The sequence below is a fragment of the Buceros rhinoceros genome, unplaced genomic scaffold (assembly GCF_000710305.1).
Source record: "Buceros rhinoceros silvestris isolate BGI_N320 unplaced genomic scaffold, ASM71030v1 scaffold18508, whole genome shotgun sequence".
Classification (NCBI taxonomy): Eukaryota; Metazoa; Chordata; class Aves; order Bucerotiformes; family Bucerotidae; genus Buceros; species Buceros rhinoceros.
Window position 1 is genome coordinate 3,602 of NW_010427631.1, and position 16,923 is coordinate 20,524.

At 45.0% G+C, this 16,923-nt stretch overlaps 1 protein-coding gene across 1 annotated transcript; it reads right to left on the reverse strand.

Annotated features, from left to right (window-relative positions):
* Positions 1–3,794: 3,794 nt before the first annotated feature.
* On the reverse strand, positions 3,795–11,703 carry LOC104498587 (OX-2 membrane glycoprotein-like; the record flags this gene model as incomplete). Its single annotated transcript, XM_010141985.1, has 4 exons — positions 11,655–11,703; positions 9,676–10,011; positions 4,475–4,786; positions 3,795–3,940 (listed from the first exon to the last, which is right to left on the reverse strand). Coding segments are annotated over exons 1-4 (843 nt in total), but the record flags the coding sequence as incomplete, so codon positions are not given.
* Between the last annotated feature and the right edge of the window lie 5,220 nt (positions 11,704–16,923).

The window sequence follows — 16,923 nt, forward strand, 5'->3', positions numbered from 1 at the left end:
AGGAATGATGCCCTGCATCAACACCACTCTTGCTCTGGACTAGACAAGTTGTAGTGACAGGGGGTTGGATGAAGTCAGGGTTGGGTCAGACCAACAACTGCCCAGCCATGAGACAGGCAAAAACTTAGGGGGTTTTTTCTGTTTTATTTTGGTGGTGGCAATAGTAGATTGGAACGTTCCTGTAGAGTAAACTTTGAGAATATACTCTGCTTCCACTTACTTTCAAAGTTAACCTGCTTCATATCACTCACATTGGAGCAGCAAAATAGAGCAGTCCATTCCACTTTAATTTCTTACCAGTTTTATTTTTACTTCTCAAGGCCTATTAAAAATTTGCAACATTTCATAGCCTAGATACTACTTATTAAAATAAGTACTAAGTATCCATATAAACCCATCTGAAATACAACCTGCACAGAATTACTGCCAAATGTTAACAGTGGGCAGGAAAGCTCAAGATAATCACAGAGAAACCTCAGAACAGCAGTTAAGATGTTTTTCATCCACAGTAAAAACTTCTGATCCCCTCAGTCACACACTGGTTTGTTCCCTGAAAGCTGGTTGTATCTATTTCGTACTTCTTTTTTCCAGCTAACAGGCAGTTATTATACATAGTTTGTACGCTTAATTTCATTGCTATGTGAAGCCAAACTCTTCAGCACCAGCATATAGCATTTTACAGCATGGCATTTTAGTAGCTGGCCTTGTATTGCTTGAAGGCAAATGCATGTATCAGTTTTAAGTGTTCTGCCTTCAGAGGCCAATTGCTTTTCTCGTTCTGATACCTACCATGAAAGACAAATAAATCAGTAACATCTTCCTTTCTTGTACAGTGTTTTGCTTGTAAGCTACCACATGCTCCCTTTCACTGGTCTCTAGTCCCATTGTACTCGAAACCTACAAAAGCTTTTCACAATTCAACATTCAGCAAAATAGCAAAATACCATCCCACACATAAACAGATAATTTCATGACTCCAAACCCCGCTTACCCCCATTCCAGGTGATCACCTTGTAGAAAATAATAAGCAATCTCTGCAATCTTCCTGGATTTATAAAGGTTTCTTGCTAGCTTTTTGTGACTTTTTCCCTTCCCTCTGAAAGTTCTCGTTATCTGTGTCCAGACCCCTGTTTCCATGAGAGACTAATTTATCTTTTTAAAGAAAAGACCTATTAGTTTAAACATTAGTGGAAACTGTCTTTCAAATCTCAAAACCCCCTCTCCAACTGCCTCTGGAAACATAAGTGTGGACTCTGCTGAATGGCAAGGGCTGACACTCTGCAGCCTGTTCAGAAGGAGTGCCAGGGGCTGAACCTTGCCCCCTCACCCACATCCTGTGCCCCACAAGCCACCACCGACTCGGTGGAAAGCCAGCTTCTCCCCCTGCTCCTTCCCTCACAGAGAAGAAGGAAATTAAGCTGCAATAGCAGGAAAGCCTGGGAAAAATGAAGCTTCCTCCTTTGTTGATTATGAGACTCAGGTGAAAAATTCCTGATTGTGACTGTTGCAGCCAGTTCCCCTTTCCCCACAATCACCAGCTGCAGTATTACTAAGCATTAGGGAGCCCAAAAAGGCATTTTATGACAAGGACTAGTTTTATTCCTTCTCAAAGCACCCACTTGCTTTCATTTTAGGTTGCTTGGCTTTATAACTGCAAGTCATCCTGATTCATCTGTGATGCATATTTGAAATAGGTGGGTGAGGAAAAAACAGATGACATGCACTTACTCCGGGAAGCCAGAAAGAGAGAAAAAAGCCTGCGCTGACTCCCTTCATGCTGCCCAAAAGACCACACAAGCTGGGTGGGCTCATTGCTCCTTCCCTGGGTCTACAAGGACAGATTTCACAGGTATAGGGTGGGATTCAGAGAATTACAGAAGAGCTGCTTACATCTGCTCTGGTTATAAGCAATGAATTTCTGCAGCAGGTAACACTGCCCTGTACTGGCATATATTTGCCCACGTGCAGCGGCCACATCCTCACTCCTACCAGCCCACTGCTTCCCACTGCACTCGCCTGCCACTACACCATGACATACACGCTCCTACCCCTCCCCTCCTGCTGCCCTTTTGTTTCCCTACTACCTCCTGTAGGCGGTGGGACACCTGGAAACGCAAGGCAGCTGTGACAGATTAGGGAAATTAAGAAGGGGGCTGTGAAAACCACAGAAGAAGAAGATGGGAGGAGAAAGCCTTCTACATGCTTTCTGCTTTTGCATTACTATCTAGGAAAGGCTTGTGGAAGACAGTTAGCACCTTCCTTGTGCCTGATGACTCCTGGCTTGAAGTCTGCAGCACCTGGTTCCTGTGTTATAAGTTCATACTGACCATAGTCTTGGCCTGGTTTCTCTTGCCCTTTGGGGAGCAGAAGTTCAAGACCTGAAGATCGCAGCTGCTCCATGGTTTTTCTGCACTCCAGCTCCTGGCAGGGATCTTCTTTGGCCCATCAACATCATCTCCCAGGCCAGCACTCCTAGAAAACCCCGCCCTGTTTCAGACAATCCCCCATCTGGCTTTGAGCTTTCAATGTTAAAATATTGTAAAGAATAAACAAAACCTTTGAAACACAAACCATGAGTTTCATTAAGCAGATCCAAGCAGCCATCCTGAGTCACAAATAACTACTTCACAGCTTTTTTCTACAAAATAGAGTATTATAGTGTAAATAAATAAATAAATAGCTGTTATAAATTGTCCTTTTCTGTATTTCTCTTGGAGCATGTCACAGCAGGTTTGCTTGGAAGCCTGAGGCGCCATCGTAAGACATTTCTCTCTTGCACGTGTAGGGCAGGAAGCTGCTCAGGTGTTCAGTGGTGCACGGAGGCTGGGGGACAGTATGGAAGGGTGCCTGCCTGTAGCTCCGTAATGCCCGCACTTCTTGGCCTTGGTACAGGCAGGAAGGACCTAATAGAAGAGAGATTGTTCTTTGGTTTTTTTTTTTTTATTCTTCAAAATATACAGGTGTTTTAAGAGCAAAGGCAAAAGTCCAGGCTATTTCTGTTACCAAATGGGTGCTTGTGTCTCTGTATGAGGATTAGCCAGAGTTTTCCCCTTGCAATGCCCCCAGCATCCAGCTCAGACCTAGAGGCATGGCACCTGTGGAAGACATGCATTACATTTTCTCCCTCTGCTTCTTTTTGCCAAAACACTCATCAAAAGTCAGGGTGCGTGCTCTAGGCACATCCCATGAGGAGCGCTAAAAAACTGGGCTGTGATTTTATGAAACAATACCTCTTGACACTCAGTTTACCCCCATCTCGAGCTTGTATCCTTCACCCTCTGTGTCAGGATGGCCTCGGTGGACAGCTAGCAGCACCTCAGTTCCTGCTACAGCATGGCATCCTGGGCTTTCCTCACTGAGGTACATGTTCTCAAAGCAGCTTCCTCCACAAGTTCCACTGCCCGTGCTGGAGGGATGTTATTTTAGGAGATGCAGAAGAATGGTGCAAGGGTATGGCTACTGCTTGCACAATTGTTTTGTGCATAAATATAGTAGCAAAACAACGATTCTCCCACAGCATGTCTTGTCATTGAGAAAGTGAATGCTTTCTGTTGTCATCAGTGTCAGGCACCTGTGGCCCTGGCTGAGCATGTTCGGGTTTAGCCTTCCTGGTGTGCTGCTACCCAGCCATCTGGTTGGGGGCTATTCCCTTTGTCACTCTCCAACCTGGGTGCAGCCTGGGCTGGGCAGTGTGCAGCCAGCCCTGGGGTAGCCAGGCAGAGCTAGGTCCCAGTGTCAAGGCCCGTGACTGGTGGGGGTGAGTCCTGCAGCACCCTGGGAAAAGGCAGACCTACCCAGCATGACCAGGCTGGGTTTCTCTCTGGATCACGTAGGTGCCTGAGGCAGCAGCAGAGGAGGCAGGCGAGAAGGAGGAGGGAAGCCAGGGAAACCAGCACCTCCACTACGATAGCAATAGCTGGTACCACGCTGCTGTCTGGACCTGTGGGGAAAGCAGCAGATGCTCAGTTTGTGCATGAAGAAAATAAAACAACCCCCAAAACATTTCAGACATCCCTTGGCTGATGTCTGGGGTGAGAAGGGGTGGACAGGGACATTGGGAACACATGCCAACACTCACACAAGTGGCACCACCAGCAGACCTGTGCCTAGTGTCTGAAGCTGTGGTCAAGCATGCAGCACCCAGCCCCTCTGAGCTACCCAAAGCCAGCACACCTTGTTGGTGCATCCAGCTGTGTGACAGGGAAACCCTGTGTGTCCTTGGCCGAAGCAGGGAGACTAGAGCACGTTATGGCATGTAGGGGACCTTATGAGCAGTAAGACAATGTATACTATCACCCAGGGTGTCTGGATGCTCCCCGGCATCCCACTCATCGGTCTCAAGCCCAGCCCTGACTGCTCTTCCAAGTGCCTTCCCCATCTGCCCCCAGCGCTCTGAGTTGTTTCCTGATCTACCCCAGGAGGCATTTCATGGTCTTCTCCTCACTCCAGGACAGGAGCAGGGTTACATACTCACTTTCCACCAGGCTGTCTGTGGGCAGGACCAGGGTCGTGTTTAGAGAGGGATGTTGGATCACACAGGCGATGGGGTGCTCCTGGAGGATTTTGGAGTGGGCATGGGTGAAATTGCTGATTACAGTCACGGTCTGGTTGCTGAGCTTGATGTGATATTCCCTTGGTTTCTGCTGCAGGATGCTGGGAAGGCGCCATGTGATTTTTGGAGCTGGTTTCCCTGTTGCTGAGCAGCTCATCCTCACCTCTTTCTCAGAGTCCTCAGCTTTGTCTGAACTGGGTATAAGGTTAGCCTCCACTTTGGGTTCCGATATGGCTGTAGAACACAGTGACAAAATCTGTTACTTTCTGCTCACACTTGAGCAAAGAGCATCTGTTACCATTTTTGTGGAAGATGACCTTGGCATCTAATCTTGACTCCCCCTCCCCAGAGCACCAGCAGTGACAAATAAACACAAAAGTGATCAGGCAGCAGACTGGAAATGAAGAGTTTGGCAAAAACAAAGGACAAGAGGGTAGAAGCATCTGTGTTTTAATTGTTATTAATGGCAGCACTGCAGAACAGAATCCCAACAGAATCCCAACAGAATCCCAACAGAAAAGTGGTGATGACAGACAAGTGAAAACCAACAGGTAGTGAAACCACATGTACTCCTCCCTCTGCAAGGGCTGAACTGCTTCAGTGAGTCAAAATTCTTGTTCTTTTCCCTTAAATGTACCTGCAGGATTAGATTTGTTGCTGTTTGAGATGTGTAAGCTCGTGGATCAAAAGACTAAATGCATTTGTGTGCAAGACAGTAATAGTGAATTTGTACATGGTTACACCACGGGATTTCTCCTGTGTGGGTTTTGTGCTAGTACAACTTTCTTCCTTCTAGTGCTGGCTTTCAGGAATGTCATAGGATCCCTCAAAACCTTCATTAAAGACCATTAATGTTCATTTCCTCTGAACTCTTTCTCACCCTAGAAGATTTGCAGATGCTGTCACATTTAGTCTTAGTCAGCAAGAAGAGTAAACTACAAGGCATTATTCATGCTTAGTCACTCGCACGAAGCCTGCTTCTTGATTCCTATTTACACAAACTGTGTTTGCAAGGAATAAAAAAAGGGGGGAAGAGTGCAGGAATCTGCTTTCAACCTGGGTACAACTCCAGGGGAGATCTGAACACATAAGGGCATATCTATCCTTTGTGAAAAACCATCTATTTATTCCTCTGCCATAAAATCATGCCATAATTTAGGTCAGAAAGGAACTCTTGAGGTCATCTAGTCCAAGCTCCTGCTCAAAGCCAGTCTAATTAGCTCAGTTTGCTTAGCCCAAGATCTATAAAGTCATGTAGCTCCCTTTGAGAGTGCAGTCCACAGGTTCCTCTAGGCAGCTCACCAGGCTGCCTTCTACTTCAGCGCACATGCTGATGGCCTAGAATTCCAACCACATCTACATCTAGGTCCCTGTTTCTGAGAGAATATTACTTTTTTTTAACCATTTAAATGCAGTGGCAGTTTTAGCTTCATTCAAGTCCGAAATAATATGAATGACCTCTGATTAAAAAAGTTCTATTACTATATTTAGTAGTATTCCCTACTGTATATATTGATATTTACATAACAAAAATAACAATGGTCAGCATAATATTTATGCTGAAATTAATTTTTGTCTCAACACTACCAAACATATCACTGTCATTCGGAGATCACAGTTTTAAAAGAGCAAATTAAAAAAAAATTGGTTTATTTTTCTTAGCAAAAAACCTATTCTTTTTCCTTTTGTGATGTAAATGAAGATCTGCATATGAATGAGGTGCGGCAGACACCGAATGATCCCGTGAAAGGGGGAAAAGGCTTGTGCCAGATGCATAGTGGTGCCTATAACCTCCTGGTAAAATTCATTATGCACCTCACAGTGTTGTCTGGATCCTCCAAGCCATAACTGCCAGAAAGTGGAAGCAAGACATTGTATACCATCAGTTTTGCATGACCTTTTTTTTTTTCTCTAATGACTAAACCTCATTTATTTACTATGGCTTTGCTTGCCTAGAAAAATAATAAGTGGGTATTTCTCATATTTTTCATCACCCATAGACAGAAACTCAAGCCCCACAGAGTTGATGAAATCCACCAGTATTGATCTGAGAACAACAAAATTGTGTAGGGGGATTTCAACTGGAACTTCTCAAAATCTTCCATGTATGAAAGACAAACGTCACAAACAATTTATGTTCTGATTACTGTGTTATCTCTGAACTTCTCCTTTCACTCACGGGATGTATAAAAATAACATATCCACCCACAACATTAGCTTAAAATATTAGGCTGCACCATCCAAAAGCAGAAAAGGAAAGCTGTCACAGGTGTTTCCAGAGAGGATGAGAAAAATTGCTCTGCTACCTTGGCAGAAACATTGACATTCTACATCTGCTCGCCTTCTGGCTAAGCAGTCCTCTCTCCTTGCATTGGACCTGACAGAATGATTATCACTTGAAAAAAATCCTGTAGGGTTGAGGTTCCCCTTAGCAAGTGTCTGTAATTGACGCTCTGTCAAACCCTGTAAGTGCTTGCTTTTTCAGTGAAGTCCTGCTACACTCTTTGTTAGCTTGTGCCCACTGTTAATGTTTGATGCATGCACTTAAATTAACTTCTTCTCTTGCCTTTCACCAAAGTGCTTGTTTCCAGTGCAAAAGTATCCACAAGAGACATGGTGTACTAGTACTTGCTTTAGTAGCTCTTGCAATGCAGTAATGCAAACATTCCCAAATTCAAGCCATGACAGCGTTCTTAAGTATTAGAAAAAGTGACTTTCTAGTGGAGTACATCAGCTTTGATTATCTGTCATGGCCTTCTGTAATTAAAGGGGGACTGTCAGGTCATGATGTGCCTTTTATGTTTAAAGGCTTGACAGTGGTCAAGTGGACAGAGAGATTGATAACAAATTTTAGGAGTTACAGTGTGCCTCATGATGACAGAAAGCCTTTTCCAGCTGTATGGGTGTTCACCAGCAGCACCATGCCTCATTTTCCCTGTCTAAGAAATACCAGTGGAATTTCTGCACTGTGCTCAAGACTTCTAGGTGAATAACGCCATTTACGATGAAGGCAGAATGCCTCCAAAGAAGGCCCAGCAAATACCCGGGCAATTCTGTGACTCAGCAAACCTTGCTCATCCTTGAATGGCACATCCTCCTCCCTCTGTACCTGCTCACTTGATCCCCTTCCTGAGTTTCGTTCTCATCCTCTTTGGCAAAAAAGGTCAGTGAAATATTTCCAAAACAAAATGGAGGGGGAAGGGGAGCAGGCTCTTCAAGAGAGACCCACCAAGTACACTTGAAACGTATCTGTTCCAAAATACATTTTGCTATAGGGAAGGAAATCTCTCCTCCTTCTCGAGTTTGCTATTTTCAGCCAGACAGGTTTGCTATTTCTTCCAGTCATACCTGTTTCATTTTTTGCAGTGTTGTATCCAGTTCTCATGCAGTTTCACTTCCCCTCATCATGCAGCAACTGGGCCCATCCTGGAAGAGCCCCTCTTGCAAAGGCTGTTGTAACTGGGCAATTACCAGCTTTGTGAAGTCCCTGGCAGTCCCCTTTTTGAGGCTAAAGACGTGGCAGCATTTCATCTTCAGCTGATGACCTCTGGCTTGCTCACCTTGCCCTGAATCCCTCAGCCTTGGGAGATTCCTGACGGCTTCACACTCCATCCTGGGGAGTCCTCAGGGCTTGTTCAGACAAGTTGTCCATTGTTAAGAGTTGGGCAATAAGGGAGTAAGACTGGCTTTTAAGTACCGTCACATAAATTAGCTTTAATGAAATACACCTTATGTGAACCAAAGTCTTCTATCATAGTGCAAAACACTTAGTTTATTCATGGTGACCCTTGAGGACATGTTAGATAAAGCCACTACAACCCCTGTGAGCCAGCCCCTGGTATTGGCCCACGAGCTCACACTGGTGCAGCAGGAGCAGTGAGCTCATGCCTGCCCACAAAGAAGTGAAACCTTTCTCACTTGATGCATTTTCATCTGAGAAAGAGGGAGAGATGCTCACAGCAGTGTCTGTGGCAGCAGGAAAATGTATATTTTTTAAAATAGTGCTCTGCTAAAAGATAAATCATAGCCACAAGGCTGGTGATTTGGGGAAATATTTCCACCCACTTGGATAAAACACCAAACAAACAAAACAGGAAAAGAGAACAAATCTAAATCTGTGCTTAGATTTACTGCATGTCTTTAGGAACACTTTCCTCTTCATGTCTGAAATATTGAGCAAATTTCTTCTAATTTCTCTTTTCTGCTCTAGGATCTTTCTCAAGAGAGGAAGAAGAGCTTTTGTTCCAGGCTTGGTTTTCCCTTGTATTTCCCCTCCACTCCCTGCCTTTCCTCTATTGCTTAAGTCATCTTTCCCCTATAAGCCAGGGGCATCTTTTTTTTTCCATGCAGAGGACTCCTGGCATGTGGGTATGTGTGTGGGCATACACGTCTATGTTTTTGGCAGCAGAAGGTTCTAAGGATAAACAAAATGCTCTGCAGGGGTCATGCCACCAGCAGCAGGCCACATATTTCACACGAAGGTGTCAAATGTTGCCACGTTGACTCATGATTTGTTTTAGCTCTCTTCTTGAAACTAACTGATGTTGACTTGCACAAGATATGCCTGTGGCAAAGGCCACGAGCTGTGCCGTATTTCAGCCCTTTTTTTTTTTTTTTTCAATCTCTTTCTGAGCCTAGCCTAACTGTTGTAATTTTTACTATAGCCTCAAAATCAGCTTCCAAATACTCTGGTCATGCACATGCCTCTCTGCCTTTTGAATACCTTGAATGTTTGTAAGAACAAAGATAGAGTAAGAAAAAAGCGTCTGATTTCCAGGCTTAGGAGGCGAGAGCAGCAGTGAAAGGAAACAAGGGACCGCAGGGTTCATGGCTGTGGCTGGCCATCTGTTGGCACACACAGCCAAGGATATTTGGAGGCAGTTGTGGGTTACACGTCAGCTTTTGGATCTCACTGTTGTTGACTTTCAGAGGAAGAAAATTAAAGAACTGTTGAATGCTGGTTTCCCATCAGAGGTTAATCCAGAGAGGGAGGGAGAGCCAGAGAGGAAGCTGAGCCGCCTTTCCCACAGCAATTTATCAATGGCCAGTGGTCAGGGAAGGTTTTTCACGGGAAAATTACTTGGTCCTCAGATTTCAGCTTGTATGCCATTACAACGACTTACCATAAACCTTGAGACACATCCTGCCAGTGACAGCCCCTGAGGGAAATGTGTTGAATATGCACTTGTAGCATCCTTCATCTTGCAGGGTGACTCCATGAAGGGAGATGGCCGATGCTTGTAACTCACTGTGAGCAAAGCTCACATGGCCAACATAGCCCTTTGCTATCTTTTGGCCGTTCATCATACTGTAAGTTGCTATGTTGTCTTCAGCTCCGTCAGTCTCCTTCTGCCAGGTCACCTGTAGCACATCTTCTTTTGTGACTGACTGGCAGGAAAAAGTAATGTTTTCTCCTGCCCGGACTGACTGGACCTTCCGGTGCATCACCTGCACAGAGCCTGGGAAAGAAGCAGGTGCTGCACTCAGCATTGATCACCACCTTTCTGCAACCCACCACCAGCATAGGCCCTTCCCAGACCCTTGCCCTCACTCCTGAGCAGAACAGCTCTGGAGGCTCATTCTGCCCCTTTATCCAGAGAAAAAGTGGAAGAACAGCTCAAAAGAACTGCCCTGAGAGTTTAGCTGGACCCGACAACTCTCACACAAAGCATCTCGCCAGCCTGATACTTGTGCTGCAGAGAGTGCTACCGAGAAAGGCAGCTCTGGTGTCAGGAGCAACTGATTTCTGTCTGCTAACACTGAGAGGTTCCCTAAAGTTTCAGCTGTGAAAACAACCAAACGGCCATCAGTGTATTACTGCTCTCTGAGCCCTCCTGAGGCACAGAGAGAAGCAAACCAGTAAAGCTGCTAAAAATTATTACGTGTATCACTATGTATCATGCATCCACGCTTTGTCAGAGACTGACAAGAGAACAGAACACCAGAAGGAAAGATCACAGTAGGGAGGAACAGAGACAAAGTGCATCCTTCCTCCTATCTCAGGCTTGAGGCCGTGAAGCTGGGAAGCTGTTGAGACCCTGCTGAAGGCCCATGGACAGAAAACTTTCATAGTAAAGCACCACGGTATTAAAGGTCTCCAGGGAAAACAAACAAAAATAAATAATCAGTCTCCTTCCAATTCACAGGCACATATGGAAAAACTATTAAGGGGACAGGCAAGCAAAATGGATGCTCTCAGATTTGACAGCTCAGCTCCACAGTCCTCTTATGATAACAATTTTTAGAGTTTATTTGGTCACATCAGCACGGGAACGAAGGTATCAGCAGGGACAGTTACAGCACTGAGAGCATACGATTCCGCTTACAAGAAAGGGAAATAACTTTGCAGATCTTAAAGAGGAGTGAGGCTGCCTGAAGTGCCCAGAGTTACACTTGGCTAACCCACCCAAGAAAGCTCTCTCAGGTTCTGCCTCCTCCATGGCTGTGGCCATGGCCAGGCAGATCTTTGTCAGAGACCAAGAAGCCAGCTGTGAAGCTGTGCCAGTCATTTTGCTTTTCAGAGCTCAGTAGTGCCATAGGCAGAATACAGATCATGACCATGGAAGCTAGTTTGAAACAAATTCAGCCTTTTCTACATCATTTTCAATTACAAAACCAAATGTAACACAGCCATGCTCTTAGTGGCTTTAGCAGATACTTACAAGCACCATGTCCATCACTACAAATAACTCTGTCCTGGCTAAAGTGAATCAGTTCCATACTCCGACTCAAATCCCAGCCACGCCAGAAGATGAAATCAAACTTCAGTCATATGGGTCATTGAGAGCATTTGGAAATTTGCCTCATTTGTGATTTGCAAATTGCGATAAATTCATGCATCTGTCTGCAGCTTATAAAAGCATTTGTGGTAAATTAAGGAGAGGATGCTGTCAACACAACCAGCAGTGACATGCCGAAGCCTTACAAGAGCAGTGCAGTCGTGTGCAGTGCCACAAGTACCCTGTCAACTCTGAGCTCATCCCAGAGGATGCCAGGTGTGGACCACGGCACCCAGCAGCACAACAGCAAGCTGGCAGGGCCACCAAGATCACTAACACCATTACAATAACAGTACAGACAGACAGACAAACAAAGGAGTTACCTGACACTGCAGTCCAGATGCTGGAGAGAAGCAGACAAGCGACCATCATCTTAGCTGTGCTCTCAGTGAGACCAGAGAGCAACTGGTCCATGGAGTGCAGCTTCCCTTTTTTTATATACTTCTCTCTTACTCTAGGGGCATTCCACCTCCCTGCACATACGGTAAGAGGCACCCTGCAAAAACATCCTTCCCCTCAAGCATTCAGCTGGATAACTTCAGTGGTTGTGACTGCAAATATCAGAGCCAGAAACTGAAGATTTCCCGGGTGGGCTGCTAGACAGACAAGGGTAGAATGTCACAAGGCTGTGTTTTTGACAAGTGCCTTTTCTGTAAGTTTATGTATTTGCAACTAATAAATACAAGCCCAGATTTCTAAGCTGGCTGAGCACCTGTGTGTGAGGGGCAGAAGGAAAGGTCACCCTGGCCCTGACCTGAGCTCAGGGAAAGGAGCTCAGGTCAGCAGTCATGCTGCAAGGAAAAGTATAAACTTCGCCAACATGTAACTCAGAGGATCCAGTTAGGGGTCTATGCCCCATGTGTAAATAAGGGGAGACCAAGGAGCTGCTGATGCTGCTGTAACACGACTGGTTTTCCAGGTAAGGAGACCAGAGCAAGCCCAGAGCTCAACTCAGAGCCTAGGTCATATGTTACTTCAGGGAAAAAGCAGAGCCTTGGTCTTCCCTTTTCTCCATTTCCTCTTGTTCCTCCACAGGTCCATGCTCCTTCCTCTGCCCTATCTTTTGGAAATACAGGGCTGCCATCCTGCAATCACACCCCTTCCTCTCAACTCTTATCTGAGATTACATAAAAAATAGTTCACACAGCCATTTTGAGTCATTGTTTTGTGCCTTTTTGCTTTGTCATTTTTATATATCTGTTTCTCTTTTTCTACCAAATGTGATCATGTTACTGAAACCAACAAAAAACCTCAGCCCATGAGTTGCTCACACCCTTGTGTGGTGGGGCAACCAGCCAGCAAGACCTGATTTTCTAATCAAAATTGTACTGGTAAACTGTATTTCGTGTTTCTGCTTTCTGGTTTGGTGGCTTACATTTTTGCAAGTTCTTGCAACTGCTGGTGACAGTGATTGCATTAAAGATGTTATCTTTTAGTCAAATTGCTGCACAAATTACCTTGAATAATGCACATAGGTTGAGGGAAACCAAGAGGCCAAAATCACAGCTTGAAAAAAAAATTTCTGAGACATGTTCACACATAAGCAGTTTTTCTCCAAAGCGGTAATTAATTATCTGAAAATAGAAACAGCTCAAGTATCAGTATTCCTCTAAAGACCCATTTTGGATGTGCTTTCGAGAAGGTTCAATAATTCATTCCCGTCATTCTGGAAACTGAGATTGCTTCATACTATTGTCTTCTTCCTTTGAAATACCACATCTCATTTTCCTTTCCTTGAGTTACTTTCATAGTTGCATTTCCTGTAAGATTTCTGGAAGAAATCATACTTACTGGACCAAACTGTGAAATCAGTGAAAAACAGTTCTCCTGGGGTTTGCCAGACCATTTTGCAGCTATTAAGCAACACAAATAGGCTGAGGAGTAAGGCCTTCAACCAAGTCAGAGGGGAAAACTGCCATGGAGATTCACAAGCAAACATTTAATTCCTGATTGTCAGTCCCTCAGAACTTTCAAAACTAAAATAAACATTAAAGTTTTGCTGGAACGCTGTCCTTTTGCACCAAAGCCTCCTAGCAGGTGTGATTGACCTATGCACAGATGCAAAGATTAATTCCAGGCTTTGCTGGTGTTCTTGCCGTAGCTCTGTTACAATTTTAAAACAGAACTTTAGAAGGAAGCTCGCGGACGCTTTTACTGAAGTCCTCATAGCTGAACTTTGCTGCTTAGTGATGACAGAAGGAATTGCAGTTGATTTAAAAAAGAACTGCAGCTGATTTAAAAAAGAACTGCAAGCCTAGCTGATTTTCTATTCATAGGAAATGTCCTTGTCAGTTTTAAACATTTTATTTTCTGTCATGTTCCAAAAGCCTTTCCAAACAACCCTGAAAACCTGGGTGCTGCTACAGCAAACACCTTTTAATAAGGATCAAACCTTCAGTCTTAGCAATAACCAGGCAAAGGATAGATATGGTTATTGTGGCCGGAAAAATGTATTGACTTTAAATTGCTTACATCAACCCTTATCTGGTGATAAAGAGTCATGGATGCTGGCTGCTTCATCCAGGCTCTGCCTCTCCTCTGAACAGCTCCTGAAGTTGCAAGGATCCCAGGCATTTAGGGATACCCTCCTAGCCCAAGTGCTTGTGTGTCTGCATCCACATCCAACTACTGCGTATCTCTTCCTGGCCACTCTCCCTCTCTTTCTCCAGGGACAAGCCAACATCAGCACTTGGTTCATTACTTTAAACATAAGGCAGGCAGGGATGTGAGGTCCACTCACTAACCCTGCAGTGCAAGTTTGGCAATAAATTGGACAGAAGGTAGTTCTGCAACAACTGCTTGAAAAACCTGGTAATTCACACTCTTCCTTTCCTTTCTGCTGCACTAGGATTGTTTCTCTAGCTCCCAGTAAATTAAAAAAGGAATGTACATACCCCTTGGCTGGATTTGGAGCGCTGCAGTGTACTGGGGTAAAGACAGTAACTGTACCTACCAGCACACATTGTAGCCTGTGTCACTGCATCAGGGTAGGCTGTGGCAGGACCTGCAGTCAGCAGCGGACGGGTGCCGTAGGACCAGGTGATGCTTATTCGGGCAGGGTTTCAGACAAAGTGTCATGTTTGTGCACAAGGGTGGTTTGTAGGCAGCCACAGTGTTTATTCTTGGTCATTTGACTTTGAGATGTCTGATCTTTGATCCCTTCCCAAACGGTGTTTCCTTCCTCCACTACCACACTGCTGTTGTCTGCAGTAAAAGACTGCAAATCACAGCTGCTGCTGCTGAAATCTGGTATGGGACTGCCTAGCAAGTGCAAAAGAGAAACAAAGAAGAGGGGCTGCTTAGCTGACACCTAGCTCGTGGCAGGTTACACCTATCTGCAAACTGGGGGAGACAGCACACATTGGGAAACTGTTAACCACCTGACACTTCTCACCTCTGTGTTTTGATAAAGTGGCTGTGGACACCGGAAGTCTTACAGAGATATTTTTTTTCTTGTATCTCAATTGTATTGCAACCACAATGTGTGAATTAAAACATACTTACCCCCTGAATCATCAGCCTTGCAAATTGTTTTTCTGGTTTTTTTATTTTTCTTCTTCCTTGTAGCTCAGGAGGCAGAAAAATTAATTAGAAAAGACAAAAGGGAGAGGAGGAAGCAAAACGAGATTGCATTTGAAAGCTTCAGTATCAAACACTGTGCTTCACCAGGGTTTGAAGGGTTTGGGTTTTACCATTCAGTTTGTCACACCATTTCTCAGAAGAACAAGATGGCCAGGCATGTGGTTTCCTCTTGACAAGAGCATCCTAAGTTGCTATTTTAGTTGAGGCATCCTGGAGGGAGTCCGTGCTGCAACCTCGTAGCCTCTTCATGGGGGCCACTAGCACCAGCACACCCTTGCCAGCCGCAGCACCCCAGGAAGCCACATCAGCCACCCATTCCTCCTCTCTTCCTCTCCCACTGCCACTCATCAGTGCTTCTCTGGGGTGGAGGCTTTGGGCTTTTATTTTTAGGTGCACAATATCTGGGTCCTGCATACGCTTGCAGCGTGAGAGATAACGAGCCTTTTTTGTCACTGAGCTTCACTCTGTAACATAGCCAGTACGGAAAACAATTCAGCCAGAGGGAAACCACGCCAAAACTGGCTGCCCAAGGGTGCAGAGAACCAGTGGAAGGATGGGAAACTGCTTACCAACAAAAAGGTAGGTTCAATACCATTTTATATTTAACTACTAAACAAGAGGGCTAAGAGAGGGATTTTATTAAAACTAGGAACAAATGCAATGAATCAGCTTTAAGGGACCATGTAAAGTACCACGAGGAGTTTTTTGATTAAACAAAGGTAATTTAGCAAGCTAATAAAGATGAACAACATAGTTCTTAGTATGTCAAAGAGTATTGGGATGGTGATGCCTTGGAATGATTTTTAGGAAGGTTACTTCATCTGTAGACTCCGAGCACTGATGCTCAGGAGCCTGCTGAAAAGAGAAAGGGTGTTACAGGTGAGGAACACAAGGAGCAGAGAGTACTTGTCATCTGCTGTCAGATTCCAGGCAAGAAAACTACACTTAGAGTTTCGCCTTATCCACTTTTTCCTGTTGCACCATGTCTCACATGCCAGTAGGGTCTCAGTCCCAAGTTCTTAGCTTCCAAGCTTGCCAAATCCCCACTGCCTTACTTACCTATCTTATAGATGGGACTTCTGCTTTTGAAAAAATTCTCGACAGGGCTGGGAAGCCCATATCCCCCATCAGGGGGAGAGGAAGAAGTCCCACTGCCCTAACCAATGGTACCAACATGGTGCCGTGTCTCAGCCTGTGCTCAGACACCCTGTTTTCTTCACTTTCAAAAACTCTTCTCTAGCAAACCTCTGCCAGTAGAGGTAATACAGGGCGAGCATTAACTAGCTGCCCTTTCAGATCAGAGATCACTGCAACCCATCTCACTCCAGCAGTGCCAGCTCGCTGTGAGTTTTGTGTAGCGTGTGACTCCTTAATCATAGCTGCCTGACTGCTGATAAAGCTGGGCCTTTCTGGAAAATCATAGGCCTTTCAGATGTTCAGAGGAATGGAGAAATGATGAGGAGGGGTTTTTTATTTTTCAGGAAAACTGTTATTCCTGTGCAGTGACTCAGCATCCTTGTAAGGCTTTGGTGCTGCAGAGGTCCTGTGTCCCCCACCACTGCTCACTAGACAGCATGAGAGGCAGAGGCTGAGGGTTGGCTGGGAAGGGCTTCTCTGCTCCACAGCACAGGGCAGGCTCAGAGTCAGGCTAAAGGAAAAGTTCGGCTTACAACATCAGAATTTATACGTATGTCATAACAGTCAGCTCATCCACACCAAACTGATCCTGCGTTCCTGAAGGCACTTAGTCCTGCTGCAGGATGAAATCCATGCTGATCATGCTAAGGTTCCCAAAACACACCTGTTTCTTGCCTTGTAAATAGGCATGTATACACCTCCAAACATCCTCCCCAAAGCATTTTGTTCTGCATTCAGAGCTTATACTGTAATAAACCCAAATTCCTAAGGAATGAGACTCATGCAGTCACACAATCCAGCTGTCAGCACCTCTCCTGAGTAGCTTTAAATGGATATGGAAAAAAATCAAAGTCGATGGGGGAGGGTCTAGGG